The sequence below is a fragment of the Streptopelia decaocto genome, assembly GCF_964273445.1.
Source record: "Streptopelia decaocto genome assembly, chromosome: 23".
NCBI lineage: Eukaryota > Metazoa > Chordata > Aves > Columbiformes > Columbidae > Streptopelia > Streptopelia decaocto.
The window spans coordinates 634,910-652,012 of NC_138678.1; the positions used below are offsets into that span (position 1 = coordinate 634,910).

The 17,103-nt window shown below is 53.8% G+C and overlaps 2 protein-coding genes across 2 annotated transcripts in view; both read right to left on the minus strand.

Moving 5' to 3' along the window:
• Positions 1 to 99: 99 nt before the first annotated feature.
• On the minus strand, positions 100 to 9,102 carry TMEM222 (transmembrane protein 222). The gene is made up of 6 exons (XM_082071294.1): positions 8,977 to 9,102; positions 5,856 to 5,940; positions 5,125 to 5,156; positions 4,327 to 4,423; positions 4,048 to 4,178; positions 100 to 3,081 (listed from the first exon to the last, which is right to left on the minus strand). Exons 1-6 carry the CDS (start codon positions 9,087 to 9,089, stop codon positions 2,994 to 2,996), a joined length of 546 nt encoding a protein of 181 aa, XP_081927420.1. The 5' UTR covers positions 9,090 to 9,102; the 3' UTR covers positions 100 to 2,993.
• Positions 9,103 to 9,601: 499 nt separating this feature from the next.
• WDTC1 (WD and tetratricopeptide repeats 1) overlaps positions 9,602 to 17,103 on the minus strand; it is a 30,999-nt gene continuing 23,497 nt past the window's right edge. The window contains exon 16 of the mRNA XM_082071256.1: positions 9,602 to 16,974. Within this exon, the coding sequence (XP_081927382.1) occupies positions 16,777 to 16,974 (198 nt within the window). The 3' untranslated portion in view covers positions 9,602 to 16,776. The remainder of the gene's footprint in view (positions 16,975 to 17,103) is intronic.

Genomic DNA, 17,103 nt, shown 5'->3' on the forward strand with positions numbered 1-17,103 from the left:
GCTCCTGGGAGCTTTGGGGTCCAGCTCCTGCGGGCAGGGGGTAAAACCAACCCCTCCCGGCTGGGAGGAGGGAAGAGTCGCAACTGAAGAGATGTGGCGCTTGGAGACATCACAGAAATGAGTTTATTGCCCCTACCGTCAGGATTATGAAAGCATAGAAGCAAAGTTGAAATATTTACAAAGTAAATCCAGCGCCCCGCAGAGATCAAGAGAACAAACAAAGGACAGAGGGAAAGGAGGGGAGCAAAAAACTGGGATCTGGAGGGTGAAGTGAACCTTTAATGGGGCTCAAAGGGGGCACTGGGAAGAAGCCGGTGGCGAGATGAAGAAGCTGATGAAGGACATTCCTCACCTCCCTCCTTCCCATCCTTTCTTTCCTCCATCTGCATAAGGGAAGCGGGTCGGTGGCTCAGCCAGGGCTTGGGCGAAGCGTCGCCGTCCTTCCCCAGCAGCAAACGCTCCAACCGACCGCGCGGCCCCTGTGCTGCGCAGGAAAACCCTCCATTCGAAACCACGATCTGCTGAAAAGAGTTAGGAGCGAACGACAAGGGTTTTCACGGTGGGGAATGGCACTCGGCGTGTCCTCCGAAGTCCCAGGAGCGGGAACTGTGGCCGGCAGCCGCACTCCCGGCCTCTCTCCACAACTCCAAGTCTCAGCTTTGGCAAGGCTTGTATAGCTTATCGATAAAACACTGAATCGACGTGTGAGACAGGCCTAAGAGTCTCTAAGTTATTGCTACTGTGTAAGACAGGTTGGCTTCAGCCCTGGGGCCAGGGACTCCAAGCTCATCACTCTGAGAAATCATACTTAAATTAAACAAAAGAGGCAAAGGACTAATCTCTCCTGTTCACCTGCCTTGGAGATCACGGTTGGAGAACGCAGAGACACGGGGTAGCTTGGTAAGACGCCGTCCTTTCATCGTAAGGTTCTCTTTGATGGAGATCTCTGCTTTCCCATCAGCCGCAGGCTCAGCCCGCTCTCCAGAGCCGAGGGGCCCATATGGACCAGACACCGCCGGCTGCTTCGGGTCCGGGTAGAGGGGAAGGGCGCAGGGGCTGCACAGCTCCCCCAGCACGGAAAGGCCAGCACCAGGTGACGGAGACGACTGGATGTGACGGAGACACGAGAGGTTTATGGGCTTGTTTAAAAGCGACCGAGGAAAAGGACGAAAGGCAGAAATTGAGAGGCCCGAGCAGAGTCCCCAACCCTCCCACACAGCTCGAGGAGCTGGGGAGGAGGATGAAGATGAGGAGGCACATGGGGGCCTGAGGGCCAGCAGGGTGACGGCGGCCACAGGGACAGCAGAGAAGCGTCCTGGCTGCGTCCTCGAGGGCAAAGCCAGCAGGGAGCGGAGAGCTGCCTTCCCGGGCGGGGGTGGAAAGCTGTTCCTCCTCTGCAGCAGAGGGGACCTGCTCCACCGCACACAACCCTTCAGCCACGCTTGTCTTTAAACAGCCCTTAGCTCAGAGCCCCAGCATCTGCTGGTCAGAGCCTCAGCAAACACAGCCCTGGAGCCCTCACCCTGGGGCACGTCCCAATCCCCTTCCCGCCCGGCGCTCCGGAACAATCTCTCCCCTGCTACCCATCCTGATCCAGAGCTTGAAAAGGGCCGTCAGCCCCCCAGTGCGGCCACACCAACATTTTTCCCACCAAAGCCAGTCCTGCCAAGCACTTTTACCCCGGGTGCACTCTTCAAAGGGTGCTCAGGATGTAAACAGACCTTCTTGTTCACCATCCTGAAGAAAGCCAGTGCCCCAGTTTGTGCCCAAACAGAATTTGGGTGCTTTCCAGTCCCTTCACCTTTTCTTTTAATCTCCGATGGTCCCACTAAGCCCGGGTCTCAGGTGCTGCTCTCACAGACACTTTCAAAACCCAACGCTAAGCTCTTCTGTCCCAGAACCACGTCCCTGCCGCTGCTGCCGCCTCTGCAGGCCCAGCTATGCTGTGACACGCAAAGCACAAGGGATCAAAGGAAAGCAAGCGGCTCGTGAGAAGCGCAACGCCAATTTTAGACATTCAGAGCACAAGATGAAGCAGGGAAGCTGCATTTTCTCTGGCACGAGCTAAAAGGGACTCAGCAGTAGACTCCCAACCCTGCAACAGGCTCCTGGAAGCGTGTGTGCTGACACGAGCCAGGCCCAAGCCACTGCATCGACTTTCCTGCCTTTCTGGGCTCACCAGCAGGGCCAGATGGGCTTGTCCTGCCGCAGAGCGCTCCTCCGCCCGTCCCCGCAGCGTCCTGCCACCAACACCTTTCTGTCGCTACCGGGGAGGCGGTCGGTGCGTGCCGCGGCACTTACACCCTCAGGAAGAACCCCCCGCTTTGAAATGTGTTACAGGGAAACGACAACTGCTTCTTGGAGACCCAGGAAGTTTGAGGAGGCAGCTGGTGAAGTCTGCCGAGACAAGAGGAAACGGCCTCAAGTTGCGCCAGGGGAGGTTGAGGTTGGATTTAAGAACAGTTTCTTCCCCAAAGGGCTGTGGGGCATTGGAACAGGCTGCCCAGGGCAGTGCTGGAGTCACCATCCCTGGAGGGTTGGACAGACAGACATGAGGTTCTCAGGACATGGGGCAGTGCCGGGGGTGGACTCAATGATCTTGAGGGTCTTTTCCAACCAAAATGATTCCAAGAGGAAGAAACCAAGTGATCAGAGAGAACCTTACAAGGTGGACCAGCAGGCAAGCTTTGCCTTGTGGCTTTTTACTTGGCACTGAAAGCAAAGGTGCCCACGTCTCTCTTTTCCTGACCTACCGAACCGCAGAAAGGGAGCGAGCGGGAGGCGTCAGGACCCGACACCGGGAGACACCACCAACAGAACACAACAGAAGGAAAAGAAGCCAGTTCCAGGAAACAAAGATGAGCTGTTACAATGGAGCGGAGTTGCCACCTTCCCTGGAAAACGCCTCGCAGAGCCCTGTGCCTCCATCTCGCTGCATCGGTCACAGTTTCGTCCTTCGTGTGCCCGCGGAACTGGGGGGGTCACAGCTGCCATCACCGCAAGTGAAGCGTCAGAACAATGGTCACGATCACCCCCAAGAAGAGGACAAAGGGAAGCCAGGTCTTCACAAATCCCCCTATGCTGCAAGATGGACAAAAGTGAGAGGGTTTAAACGTTAGGAACCAGTAGAGAAAGATGAGAGGGAGAGAAGGATGTGAGAATAACCCAAGAAATTAGAGGGGGACAGACGCCCTTCTGACTTTCTCATCCACTGCTGGCACTGCCACGCATCACAACCCAGAGATTCAGTTAGTGCTAAAAGTTGAGACTAAATCACGGCCATAAATAACTGTATCATGAACAATAAGGCTGGACTCTCCTTCCAGCTTAAACTGAGGGTGAAGACTAACACGTTTCATGCCTGCACAGACAGGAGGGGTGAGAGGAGACCACAAATTGAAACGCCATTACCACAGGCCTCATTATTCAGACTGCTGGTGTCTTTAACCAAGCCAGCAGGAACTATATTTGCCTAAAAGCTGGTAGAGAAACTCTTCCAGAACAGGGAAGACCCAACAGAAGTGGAGAACCTCAAAAGCTTTATGCAGAGCAGTCCTGGCAGGCACAAGGGCTGAAATGGAGATGAACTGCCCTTTCTAGTAAGGGGAGCTCGGGGTTTCCCTCTCCACTCAAGTTGGAAATCTGACTGGTTTTTATGTAAACGAGATTCAAGCGAGGGAAGATAAACCAGTAAACCTTGGGAACAAGCCCTCCTGTGATCTTATGTTCCGGCATAACCCCGCCAACAGACAAGACAGAGTGAGATCTGCTTTAGTTTGCCTTTCCCAAATTCCAGGCACCCTAAATGCGCTGTCGGATACGGTATTTCAGCAGCGGAATCCGGTGCAACCCAGAAAACTCTTGATTATTTTCCTAAAAGGCAGCAGGCGGTGACAGTACCACCCACCAGCAGCATCCACCCACACGCTGTGGGGAGAGAGACGTTTCTCCCTTCCCCACAGGATGATCTGAAGCTTTGGAGGGCGAGGAAGAACCAAAGAACCAGAGCCCCTTCGCCTGCTGGATCGAGCCCGCTCCGCAGCTCACCTGACATATTTCCCGTACAGGAGCGAGAAGAAGCAGAGCTTCACCATGTTCCAGGAGGTGCTGTTATCGTACCTCATCAGATTTAAAGCCAAAGCCACGTGAGAATGGCAATTATCACAGCAGAGGTTGTGCTGGAACAGAAAAAGGGACACGGGGTTAGAGAGCCCGTCCTTGAGGCCGCGCGGTTCCGCACGATGTGGAACTGCAGGTTCCCGCAGCAAACACCCGAACGCGGGGGAGATTCCCCCCCGCGCAGACAGGACATCACCACGGCCGTACCATTCGGTGCTTGTACTCCTCCGAAGCATCGTGCACGGCCGTGTCCCAGGCGTTGGGACCAGTGGAGTAAACTTTGCCGGGATCCAGTTTCCAGTACCTGGGAGGATGAGAACAGATCCCTCGGTGTTATTGCTGCAGCTTGACAGATTTTGCTGCTCCCAGCAGGAAGGTGCTTAAAGGATTTGGAGAGATCTGCTCCCTCCGGAGTGCAGGGAGCTGAGCTCTTCAAAACAAGTGGCTGCAGAAACTACTGCTCAGCACCCTCAGCACCCCAGGAACTGCAGGGTGCAGGCAAAACTCACTCCAGAGAGAAACTGCAGGGCTCAGGGGCACAGACAAAACCCTGAATCACTTTTGCGTCCCGCTACATGAAACCTTCCGGCCATTCAAAACACGAACCTGGTCTGACAGAGCCACAAAACCCAGGCACCTCTCCTCCTGCCCCCCAGAAAATTATTAACAGGTGCGAGTGATGACAGTTCATTAGTGCAGCACAAGCAGTATTTACTCAGAGCATTTGCTGTTAACATTATTTTAAAATGTTTTAACCTTTTATTGTCTTTTTTAAATAAAGGCTCCACACAGCTCTAGTTATTAATATCACTACACTGCTGTCGTGCTTCTAAAAGGATTTGATTTAATGGGTTTTCTTGAAAAGCAGAGACGCCGCAGCCATCCACTTGGATTAGGGCATCTAAACAACAGGAGAAGCAATATTACAGCACGTCTGTCTCTGCGAATTAAAGGACATCTGCGGGTCACTTGGGTAGTTTAATAAAATCTAACAAGAGCACTTACTTCACTGGCTTCCCAAATGCCATGTTGTCTTCCTACAAGAAAGGAAACACGTCTCAAGAGGATAACCCCGCGCAATATCCGTGACATCCCTCTCGCTGGAAGCGCTCGCAGCCCCGATCGCGCGCTGATAACACCGTCACGGTGCCTCGGTGGTCTCGAGACACCAATCTTGATGTGTCTGGATTTAGATTCCAATTGGTTTTGTACTCCTGTTCCAGGCACGAGTAGATTTATATGCTCTATGTGTGGTGACATCATCCAGCTACGTGGTATATGTACCTTTCTCCCCATTTTTCCCCCCCACTGTAAATAATTTGTTAATTCAAAGTTGTCAACGTCCCAATCTATTAAAAGTATTAATTAACCCAACTTAAAACTCCTTTACTTCCAAAATCCACCAGACTATAAAGCAGTTTAGAAGACGGGCACATAACTGCTGCTGAGCGGCACGACAGTGTCAGGAAGGCAGTTTCTGTTCCTCAGAATTAAGAGGATTTAGGTCCGAAATTCCTAGCTCAAAGCCCAGACTACAAGATTTTCTATCACATCCCCCAAACCATCCCCATTGGCCGGTAACCGCAAAGATCCGTCAGCTTCAGAAGAACGTGAAGCTGTTACTTTGCAGAACTTTGAGCTACGAAAGCCAGAGGACGGCTCAAAAGTCACCAAGGAAGGTGAGCGGGACACCCAGCCCAGATTCTGCCTAAGCACCAGCTCCATCATCTACTTACTGAGACAAAATACGGCCCCGCGAAGTCCCGAATGACTCCAGTCGACGTGCAGATGCCCATGTGGCCAATGATGGGGAAAAGCCATCTATGGAGGCAACAAACAAACCGTCAGGCTGAGATACAGAATCACTGTGGCTGGAAAAGCCCCTCAAGCTCCTTGAGTCCAACCGTTCCCCCAGCCCTGGCACTGCCCCATGTCCTGAGAACCTCGTGTCCGTCTGTCCAACCCTCCAGGGATGGTGACTCCAGCACTGCCCTGGGCAGCCTGTTCCAATGCCCCACAGCCCTTTGGGGAAGAAATTGTTCCTAAATCCAACCTCAGCCTCCCCTGGCGCAACTTGAGGCCGTTTCCTCTGCTCCTGGCGCTTGTTCCTGGGGAGCAGAGCCCGACCCCCCCTGGCTCCAAGCTCCTTTCAGGCAGTTCAGAGATCAGAAGGTCTCCCCTCAGCTCCTGTTCTCCAGCTGAACCCCCCAGGTCCCTCAGCCGCTCCATCACACTTGTGCTCCAGCCCCTCACCAGTTCCGTTCCCTTCTCTCACATCACTCCCGCACCTCAAGGCCTTTCTTGTCCTGAGGGGCCCAAAACTGCCCCCAGGATTCGAGCTGCAATATTCCACACTGCAGTTTTTCATGGACAACTAGATTTAAGCATCCCAGACAGAGAATAGAGCTCCTGGCTCCAGGAAGAACATTCTCTCCTCAAATGTTCCCATTTCTTCAAAGAGTTTCTCCTCCCCTCTGGGTATTTACCACTCCAGGGAGCAACAGATGTGTATCCCAACCCCCTCAGAAGCAAACACTCCAGGACAAGCTCCAGGTCTCGTCCTCCAGCGCCCTCAGGTCTGCCAGTACTTCAGAAGAGATCACAGCAACGCGACGCAGCGACAGGCTCACAAATCGCTGCTCAATCAGAGAGACCCTAAATCTACGAAAAAGAAACTGCGGTGGGTGGATGGTACAAAGAAAAATAAGCCGTACGCGCTGTTAAGTGCTGCTCAGGTTATAAACAGCATAAAGTGCCTGTCAATATAACCCTACGATGTAGAGAAAGGGCCCTGCGTGGTTTGATCTTCTGCATTTGCATCGCTTACCCCGTGCGCGTTCCGAGCTGGGGCGATGCAAAGCGGCCAGCTTGGCTACCTGTGTGAGGTTTTATCAGCCAGAGCTACAGCTGAATTAACACTGTCACGGCGCTGCCACCTTCAAAGTTCTAAACACTTCTTCCCCTTTTAATTCTCCTCTCAGCACTGGGAAGCTTTCAAGCCTCCAAATCCAAGGATGACAGGAAACGTTGGAGGGAGAAAATGGAGCAATTATGCAACCTAACGAGAGATTTTGCCAAACAACGCCACTGAAATTCCTGCTGTGACACGAAACCAACAGGAAGGTGTCCCTGTTCATCGGGGGACGAACCCGCAGACACACAGGTGCCCAGTGACAGCAGGACAGCTCTCAGCACCCCCAGCACAAGGTAAGGAGGTTAAAAGGTTTGGAAAACCCTCCAAGAAAACACTAAGGTGAAAAATTTAAGCAATCAAAAGAGGTAAAAATCCAAGCTGGTTTGTAGCCGTACACGAGACAGCAACAGGGAAGTTGCAGGTTCTTGCCGAGCAGTCCCGGAGCCGTTCCCAGCCCTGCACCGACCACGCCACGTCTTCTACCTGACTCCCAGCTCTGGCTCAGTAAACATCATCACCTGATTGGAGCCGGAGGGGAAGAGGAAGCATAAAAACAAGCCTTTGTGCTCCCACACTATCCCCCAAGCCACATTTTACAGCTTTTCGTTTTCCCACGACTAGAGAAAAACTCAGACGTTCCCCTTGGAGCCTGCTGACGCTTGGCTGGGAAGCCAAATCAACTTTCAAACTCATTAAAAGCAAAGTACAGAGACTATCCTCAAAGCTCAGGGCGCTCCAAGATCCCCGCAGCCAAACCTTTGCTCCCCAAACCTGCCAGGCTTCCCACGGCCCGCTGGATCCTCAAGTACAGACAAACCCGGGCACGGCAAAGCTTCCCCACACACACCCTGGCTGTGGGGAGAAGAGAGGAGAGGGAGAGGAGAGGGAGAGGAGAGGGAGAGGAGAGGGAGAGGAGAGGGAGAGGAGAGGGAGAGGAGAGGGAGAGGAGAGGGAGAGGAGAGGGAGAGGAGAGGGAGAGGAGAGGAGAAGAAGAAGAGAGGAGAAGAAGAAGAGAGGAGAAGAAGAAGAGAGGAGAAGAAGAAGAGAGGAGAAGAAGAAGAGAGGAGAAGAAGAAGAGAGGAGAAGAAGAAGAGAGGAGAAGAAGAAGAAGAGAGGAGAAGAAGAAGAAGAGAGGAGGAGAAGAAGAAGAGAGGAGAGGAGAAGAAGAAGAGAGGAGAGGAGAAGAAGAAGAGAGGAGAGGAGAAGAAGAAGAGAGGAGAGGAGAAGAAGAAGAGAGGAGAGGAGAAGAAGAAGAGAGGAGAGGAGAAGAAGAAGAGAGGAGAGGAGAAGAAGAAGAGAGGAGAGGAGAAGAAGAAGAGAGGAGAGGAGAAGAAGAAGAGAGGAGAGGAGAAGAAGAAGAGAGGAGAGGAGAAGAAGAGAGGAGGAGAAGAAGAAGAGAGGAGGAGAAGAAGAAGAGAGGAGAGGAGAAGAAGAAGAGAGGAGAGGAGAAGAAGAAGAGAGGAGAGGAGAAGAAGAGAGGAGGAGAAGAAGAGAGGAGAGGAGGAGAAGAAGAAGAGAGGAGGAGAAGAAGAAGAGAGGAGGAGAAGAAGAAGAGAGGAGGAGAAGAAGAAGAGAGGAGGAGAAGAAGAAGAGAGGAGGAGAAGAAGAAGAGAGGAGAGGAGAAGAAGAGAGGAGAGGAGAGGGGGGAAAGGAAAAGGAGAGGGGGGAAAGGAAAAGGAGATGGGGGAGAGGAAATGAAGAGGAGGGAAAGGAAATGGAGAGGGGAAAGAGGAAAAGGAGAGGAGGGAAAGGAAAAGGAGATGGGGGAGAGGAAAAGGAGAGGAAGAGGGAGGGAAGGAGAGGGGAGCCCTTCCCCAGAGCCCCGGAGCAGCCGGGCCCCCAGCACAGGCCCCTGGAGAGGTGAGGGCCCCCGGGCCGTGTCCCCGCAGCGAGGCGCAGGCCCAGGCCGCAGCCAGGCCGCCCGCCGCCGGGCCCGCACTCACGTCAGGACGGGGATGGGTGTCCACACCACGCAGTACGGGAAGCGGCCGCGCTCGGCGTCCAGCCCGGCCCCGCCGCCATTGAACTGCTTCATCTTGGCCTCCGCTTCCGCCATCACGGGGGGCCGCCCCCTCCGCTCGACGCGCTCGCGTCACTTCCTGGAGACCGCGCCCAGCTTCCGGGCACCGCTGGTAACCAGGAAGTGGGAGCGCAGGCCGGCCCAGGCGCGGGGCGGGGGGGCAGCACGGCCGGGCCCAGCGCCCCCTCCTCAGGGTGCCCCCGGTTTGGGGCGGGGGGTCGGGCTGGAAGGGCCCCATGGAGCCTGTGCTCGCTGCTCTCCGAGCCCCCCGCATCCCCCAGCCCCCGCGGCCTCGTGTGGCGCAGAACGGCGGGGGTTTGGTTCACAGCGGAGGCTCCGGCAAAGCTCCTCCGGGCAGGTACTTCCACCCCTCACCCCTACCGTGTGCAGATCCGCCACACCAACCTCCGCTGTTGCTTTTCCAAAGATCAGAAGCCGGTGGAGCCGTTCTGGGAGCTGCCAGGTCAAAAACCCTCTCAGGAAAGCGCCCGCGCAGGAATAAGCAGCACCCCGAGGTGTGGAACAGCATTTACAAATGGAGAAGCGCCTTAGAAAAATAGCAATCGCTTTATTAGGAAGTTTAATTCAAACTACACGAGAGAGCTGAAGAAGAAACACGTTTATTCCAGATTTCCACCCCACCACAGCACACCCAGCGAACACAGCGGGATGGACGGGGCTGGTCGCCGCTGGGGCCGTTCTGCCCCGCTCTCCGCTTCACCTCTGTCCTCACTGTCCTCGGACGCTGCTCCTTTCCTCCCCACACAGACACCTCCAGCTGGTTCGGGGTCACCAGAGCTCCCCGGCGCAGTTTGCGGCGTCACGCAGCACAACGCCAAGGAGTTTTGCTAATAAAACACGTCTTGGACTCGTCCTCCTCCCTCGTAGCTCCAGCACGCCGAGCAAGCACTCTGGCTTTTGTTGTTAGCAAACCCTGTTAATTGCCAGAGCCGCCTTCTCAACAGTCATCACAAACGTAGTGCTTCCAACTAACACCCCCACGTTCTACCAAAATTTCTCTCCTTCATCAAAGACTTTTCCTATCTCTACTTGATGCGTTCTGCTGTCCGCTACCCGACTTTGCTCAGTAATCGAGTCCAACCTTCCACAATTATCAATGCTCAAGTGAAGCTTCCAGCTGGAAAACCCAGGAGACCGGTAACCTCTGCCTGCCGCAGAGAGAATAAATTTGGAGATGGTAGCGCGGCAGTGGGAAGCGCTGGCTAACAGTCTAGGTTAGAGGTGGCCCTACCCACCCTCGGTATGTGCTAACTTGTCATAGGAGTACTCAGGTTTCAACAAAACTAGCTTAGTAACGCACTGCAGACTACATTTCGGAGCCCTAGAGAGATCATCTACCATCCCGCCTTATTTCCTAGTCTAGCCCATGTTTTGGGCCGGCCCCTGGGAGCGGGAGGGCGGCTCCCGAGGCACCTGGATGGAAGCAGAGCCTGCGCTGGGCTGCTCACACCAAGCTGCAGCGCGGGCAGCGTCTCAGCGTCGCCTGTCGCTGCGTCAGAGTCCAGCAAGAGCCTGAGATCACGCTCCTCGGAATCTGACAGTGAGGGAATTCCCAAAATAGCTCGGTTCCGAAAGAAAGCTGAGGAACGCAGAGACTCCTGAGAGCAAAGCCGTGCGCGGTGCTTTGGTTTCTAACAGCCGCTTCCTATTTTGGCACTTGGGCTGGAAGATGCACACAAAGGTCGTGTTTGTTGCAGTGAACACTTTTTGTTCGATGAATTAATACTTGCATTGATTTGCTCCGGGCTAACAGAAATATCAGAGATCGTTCAAATCTATGAGAAAGGGACCAGTGTTCACATCAGCTACCGTGGTCCCGGCGTGTCTGTCGGATTAGGCGATGGATCTGCCCTTCCTGCTCGCGGCTCGGAGGCTGCCAAGCAGCGTATCACCAGGGACCAGCTCCCCTGGCACGTCCCGCAGCGAGGACAGCGCCAACAGCCTCAGCAGGATGTGTCCCCCACCGTGCCACCTTGTGCCCTCCCGCGCGGGCAGGGGCCGCTCCGGTCATCCCAGTTTAGTCCCTCTTAAGCCAAATGCAGGAAGGCAAACCCCGCTGTGGCAGCACGGGAAGAACACTGTTTTCCGCAGGCTGGATTTAAAAAACCCATAATCAATCCAGCCCTCCTGTACTGCACAGCTTTCTTTTGTGTTTGTCAGGCAAGCAGAAGGGCTCTCCAGCCCCAGTACCGCACTGGCAGCAGACGGGTGAGCTGGAGCTGACAGCAGGGTCTTCCTAGTGACAACTGGAAAGCTGCTGCTGTTCTACTGCTATTGATCTAAGCGGAATACAAAACACCTGAAGTCAGCAGGGAAAAATAGCTGCAGTTGGAAAAGAAACTGCGGGGAAGGGGGAGGAACAGGGAGGGGAGAGCAGGTAAGAAGTTCTCCATGCATAAAATTAAAGGCCGGGCTTTTTATTGCAGCTATCTTGCCTGCCGACAATACTGGATCGATGCTCAGAGCAGGAATTCTGCCATCATTGTTTCTGCAATCTCTCATTTGAGGAGAAACAAAAGGTTTCACCCCCATTTCTGCCAGGGCTTTGCCACCACTGGCTCCTCTCTCCCGTCAGCCCCAGGATGTTTGTCCTCAGGATCTCTTCCTACTCGCCGCAGGTGCCAGCGCATCACTCGCACCCTGGGGCTGTGGAGCCTTTCCCAGAGGAGCGGAGCCCGTTTGGGGTTATCTGCACCACCACCATGGCTCTGGCTGGAGCTCGGCCTGGGAGGGGTTTTCGGTTCACTCCCCTTTCTACCCCGGCTCATCTCTGAGCCTGAAAGAAGCCGGCACCCAGCCAGCTCTTGTTCAGCAAGCGGCTTCCTTGGGAACCTTCCCTGTTGTGACAGCTCCAACATTACAGGGGCTGCCAGAACCAAACCACTCAAGGAAAAGATCCCCTCCCCCTTCTGACATTGACAACCGAGGCAGCAGCAGGCGACACCGCACACAGGAGTCGATTTAAAATGTCACCGAGGCACAGGCTGATGGAGGACACCAAGGCGTCCTTCCCCCCGCCCTGGAGGTGATGCTGGGGTGGGTTGTTTTGCGGTCGTGTTGTTCCTCTCCTGTTGGTCCGTGCCTGCCGCAAGCTGACAGCCCCTAATCGCTCAGCGTGAACCAGAAACGTCACGCTCATCTGGAGCGACGCTGGTGCTACTCACGAGCGCAAGAACATACGCAGGCTTGGCCACCCACCCCAAAAGCGATGCCCTTAAGCCGTCTCACCCCTCAGCTTTAACCTGCAGGTCTTTTCTGCGTCCCTGTCACTCCAGAGCTGCATTTCTTTCTCTCTCCCTCTCCAGCTGACACAGCCGAGCCACAGGGCAACTTTTCTGTTTAAAGGGAAAGCCACCGGTTTCTTAGGGACAAGGGAGACAGGGTGGAAGAGCTCAGAGCCAAGTGCAGGTCGCGATGATTTCTCAGCTATGAAATCCCAAACCAGACCCACCTTCCCTCCCCATCGGCCTCGTCTCCTGCAGCAGTGAGGCCTGAACAAGCTACGAGGAGCAGAACGGGCAGAGACCGAATTCCTCCCCCCAAGAGCGGCAGTTTGCTGACATCCAGCTCCCGTTTCGCATTTCCCACCTCGAGCCCTTTGCAGACTCATTCCCAGCACTGCAAACGGTTACATCAGAAAAGAGTGACCTCAGCAGCACGGCTGTGACTGTTCCCCTCCCCTCATCCCAGAGGACATCGCTCCTCTCCCTCCCCAACCCAATTCCCTTACCCAAATTACAAATCAAACTCATTTTCTAGGTCCTTCTAGCCATTCCACCCCCATTTCAACCACTCAGCATCCCCTTCCACGCTTCCTCTTTGTCCAACCATTCAACCCAAGATCTGACCTAATTAGCTGATTGCCAATTCCAGCTGTGGATGCACATTGCTTTGGTAGAGCAGAGCTGGCTTGTAAAGCAGTAATTTCTATCAGAGAGGATCTGAAATGAAGAGGCCTCAAAGGGCCACTGGCTGAAGGGTGTCCAACGGGAATTTTGAAAATAAGAGTTCGAATGGATGCTGGAAACAGCTGATTGGCTTTCTAACTCTTATTTAAGGCCTGGTGTTCTGCAGCTTGGAGGGCAGGGAAGTATTTGGGAGGTTTTGCAGCAGGAGCCCAGAGAAGAAAGTGAGTTTGTGATATCCTAAAGGGACCATCTCTGGGTCTAAACGTCGGTGTCCTACACACCACGCTGAGCGCGAGACGCTTTAAGGCAATAAGTAGGTTGTTTCTGAGAGTGGAACCACCTCAGAAGGTCAGTCGGTATCACGGTGACTCAGGGAGTGACCCTGGGTCTGTCCCACAGCCAAACCACCAGGGCAAGACGCTAGTTAAGAAGCGCTAAAAGGCAAAGATAGGCTCATCTTCCCTATGCAGCTTTTTGCCACCCCACTCACCTCTACCTCTTGGATTCAGCACGGACTCAAAGACAATTTTATCTATTTTACCCCCACGCTGACAAAACACAATTCGGGAAACTAACTCCCTCCAGAGCCGTTTCTCTCTCCTCCCCAGCAAGCCCCCGCAGCCATCCTCATCCTCATCCTCACCCCAACGTTTGCAGCTTTAGCTCTAAACCAGGTGCTGGAGGTGGATGCTGCTCCTGCTCCACCACCAGCTCTGAGCTCCTGGATAAACCAACATCAGCACTAACTCAGCAGCCACCACAACTTACAAGCCCCATTTTGGGCTCCCCACTCCCCGTTCAAGTTTCCTGGGCCCTCTGCTCTCCATGAAGCAGCAGAGACAACAACCTGCCCGCCCTCCACCCGCCCGTGTCCACCTCCAGAGAGGAGAAAGGTAGAACAAAGCCAGAACAATCCCCCAAAGAAAATGACACCAAGAAAGAACTAGAACAAAGAATTGTTTAATTGCTTAACCCTTTCTCTTCCAGGGACCAGAGAAACAAGTTTTCTGCTCCTTCTAATGAGGGCAGTAAGGCTTGTGTGTTACCTCTACAACTGCAGGGGCAAAGTTTACGAGATGATCATCTTTTAGTACTCGGAAAAGTGAGAAGCAATGGTCATCGCAACACTAAGAGAGTCCTAGAGTCTCCTAACGGAGAGCCCATTGCTAGAATACAAAAATAAAGGAGGTGTCCCTGCATATCCCAGGCTAGAAAGAGTTAACCAGAAAGAGCAGGAAGAAGCTTTCCCAAAGAGGGGGTTGAAGTAAACAGCAGAGGTCAATAAAGCAACATCTTCTCCCTACTTCCCCAGCATGTTTTTTCCTTCACCAATAAATACAAATGTCTCGTTAACAAGTGACAAAGCGGGTAATCTGCCCACGACAAGGGGAAAGGGGGCTAGAGGCAGAAAGACTTTTCTCTCCCCTTCTCTCCCGTTATTATTTCTCTTTTTTAGCCTAAGCAGCCATTAAAAACCCAACAATCCACTGCAGAGGCAGGGAACCTCGGAGCTTCCGCACTGCAACCGGCAGGTAAACGAGCCGCACTGTCTCGCAAGGGTAAAAACAACAGAAAATAGCTGCCACAGCAAAAGGTGAATGGGGAGGGAGAGGTCTGTTCTCTTCAGAGCTTTCCGTCTCAGTCTTGGCTTAAAAATCAAAGGCTGCAGACATTGTCTACTGAAAACTGAAAAAGAAGTTTGAGTGGGAGGAGAAGCGGGGGGAAAAGAAAGAGAATGTGTCTAGTAGGAAAACCTAAAGCAGAAAAATGTCAAAAAGCCACCCAAGTGAGAAGAGTTTTCTGCTGCCTCCAGGTTTTGAAGAGCTTTGAGTGTTGGGGTACACAGGGGTTGGGGGAGCTTGTACGCAACCAAAAGGGAAACTGAGGAAGGAGTCGCGTCTACCGCGCTGGTACGGCGTGAAACACGGCAAGGCGGCCTCGGCAGCCAAGTGAAAACCGCGCCAGCAGAGCGCGGGGATAGACGGACGGACGGCCTGCCAGCCCAGCCAGGCGTTCTGGGCACTGAGGGACACGCTCCCACAAGACTGGGGTTTGCTAAGGCTCGGTTTTACCCAGACGTGAAAGAGCAGATGGATATCTTAGTCTGAGGGGCTGAGATCAGGTCCCACTTAGCTCCACTGCGATGACAAGGGGGCCACGAGGGATCTCTCCATGCAGGAAACAGTGTCCTTGGAGAGATGCTGCCGGCTACGAGACTCTGACCTCTCTCCTTGCCGCACAAGGCTCGTTCATCTCAAAAAGACTGTTCTGGAAGGGAGAGGAAGCCGGTTACCACTGCGCAGTCTCTCTCATCGGCACCTGGCAGCCAGAGGAGGAAAGGGGAGGCCTCTCATCCTTCCACAGCAGGAAGACCAGGGATTGCAGCACACGGAAGAACAGCCCTAACGCAGCAAACACGCGCTCCCAGACACACACCTCGCACCCCTGGGACCAGGCCAGCATGTTCAGACCTTCGGCAGTAAGAGATACGAGAGAGCGCGGAGCAGTTAAGATCTCCAGGGGCTCTTTGGTCTTAGTTGACAGTCCTAGAAAAAAAAACAACCTCTTCGGATTCGGTTGTAGTACAGCTGCGTGAGATCTATTTGATAGTTAGTGTTTGGCAACTGCAAGAGGGAGAAACAAAGCTGCGTGTTCCATGAGGGGGGAGGAACGGAAGAACAGTGCTGCATTTCTAGGTGTGTTCCTGGCTTTGCAGCCAGAGTCGGCGTGTGGAGAGCGGGAAGAGGAAGGAGGGTTCCTGAGAGGACCACTAATCCATGGGCCGTGACACCAGCGAGGCAGGGGAGGCCCGCCTTGGTGAGACAGAGCGGCTCACCGCGCAAAAACGCTGCTGAAAGCTCCAAACTTCAGCTACAACATGGGCACGGTGACAATGTTCTCAGCTCCTGCACAGGTGACATGGAGGGGAGAAGGTGAATACAGCCACACACAATTTGGGCAACATAGAGAGAAGGTCTGAACGAGTGTTGTTACCAGCCCCTTTCCTCAGCAGCTTTAGCTACGCGCGTCCCAGGCCGCTGATCAAAGCTGCTCCTGCTGCTGTCACCTCTCTCCACGGGTTCACAGACCACAGGAAAAAGTATCAGAGCTGGGCAAGCACCTCCTGGCCTGTTGAGCTGCACACACTCAGCGCCTTTCCTGAGTCATCAACTAAGACAGATGCCCAGGGACAAGACAGGCAAGATCCAGTCCTTAAAACAACACAGCCACATCTGGTGACAACGTGTTGGGGATGGAAGCCAGAAAGAAAAATGTTATGGGACAAAATAGGTATTTCGTGGCCAACAACCCTAAAGCAGGGGCCTCTAGACGGGCTGGTAGCACAAAAGCAGAGTGAAGCTTTCAAGACCAAGATCACTGCAGTAAATTCATTCCGTAACCCCTGCCCTAGGTTTGTATTTTATTCAGGAATTTAACATCCCGTCTGCGAATGCATGAATGCGGGCAACATCCTCCTCTACCAGATCACACAGCAGCTCTGGAAAAATACATCGCCAGCTTACACTGCTCACAGACAACTCAAAGACCCCTGTTGGGACTAAACTCCACTAAAGGCAAACCCGGACTGCACTGCCACGCTGCTCAGTAGCCTGACGGGAGGAGGAGGAGGTGGTGGCGATGGTTTAAAGAGACGGCCGCTCCTGCCCCTGCCAGCTTGTCCTACTCTGTGCATAGTGCGAAACAGTGCAGTCATTCGTCAGAGAAAGTTCAGGACCAAGGAAACTAGGTTCCCTTTCAGCCAAACAATTAGAGGAAGGAGAGGCAGTTCTGTTTTAGCTGGGCCGGCACTGGACTTGCCCCTCTGAGCTGTCTTCATCATCTGAGCCTCCAGCCCCGCCACTGGTCAGTCCTGTAATCCGGTACCCCATGTTGAGCAACATCACCTCCAGCGGGTCGGCGTTCATCCGCCTCTGGTTGGCTTGGGAAGCACCTTCCATGTCTACTACCACGCGGCCATTGAGAGTTTCACTCTGCAAAAAACAAAGGGAGAGGACTCAGCACGACAGCGCTAGGACCAAAGAGGGGCTGTTACTGCTGCTGTAACTCTCAAGAGATCCCAGGAGGAAAGACCGGAGTGCGTTACATGTCACGACAAGACA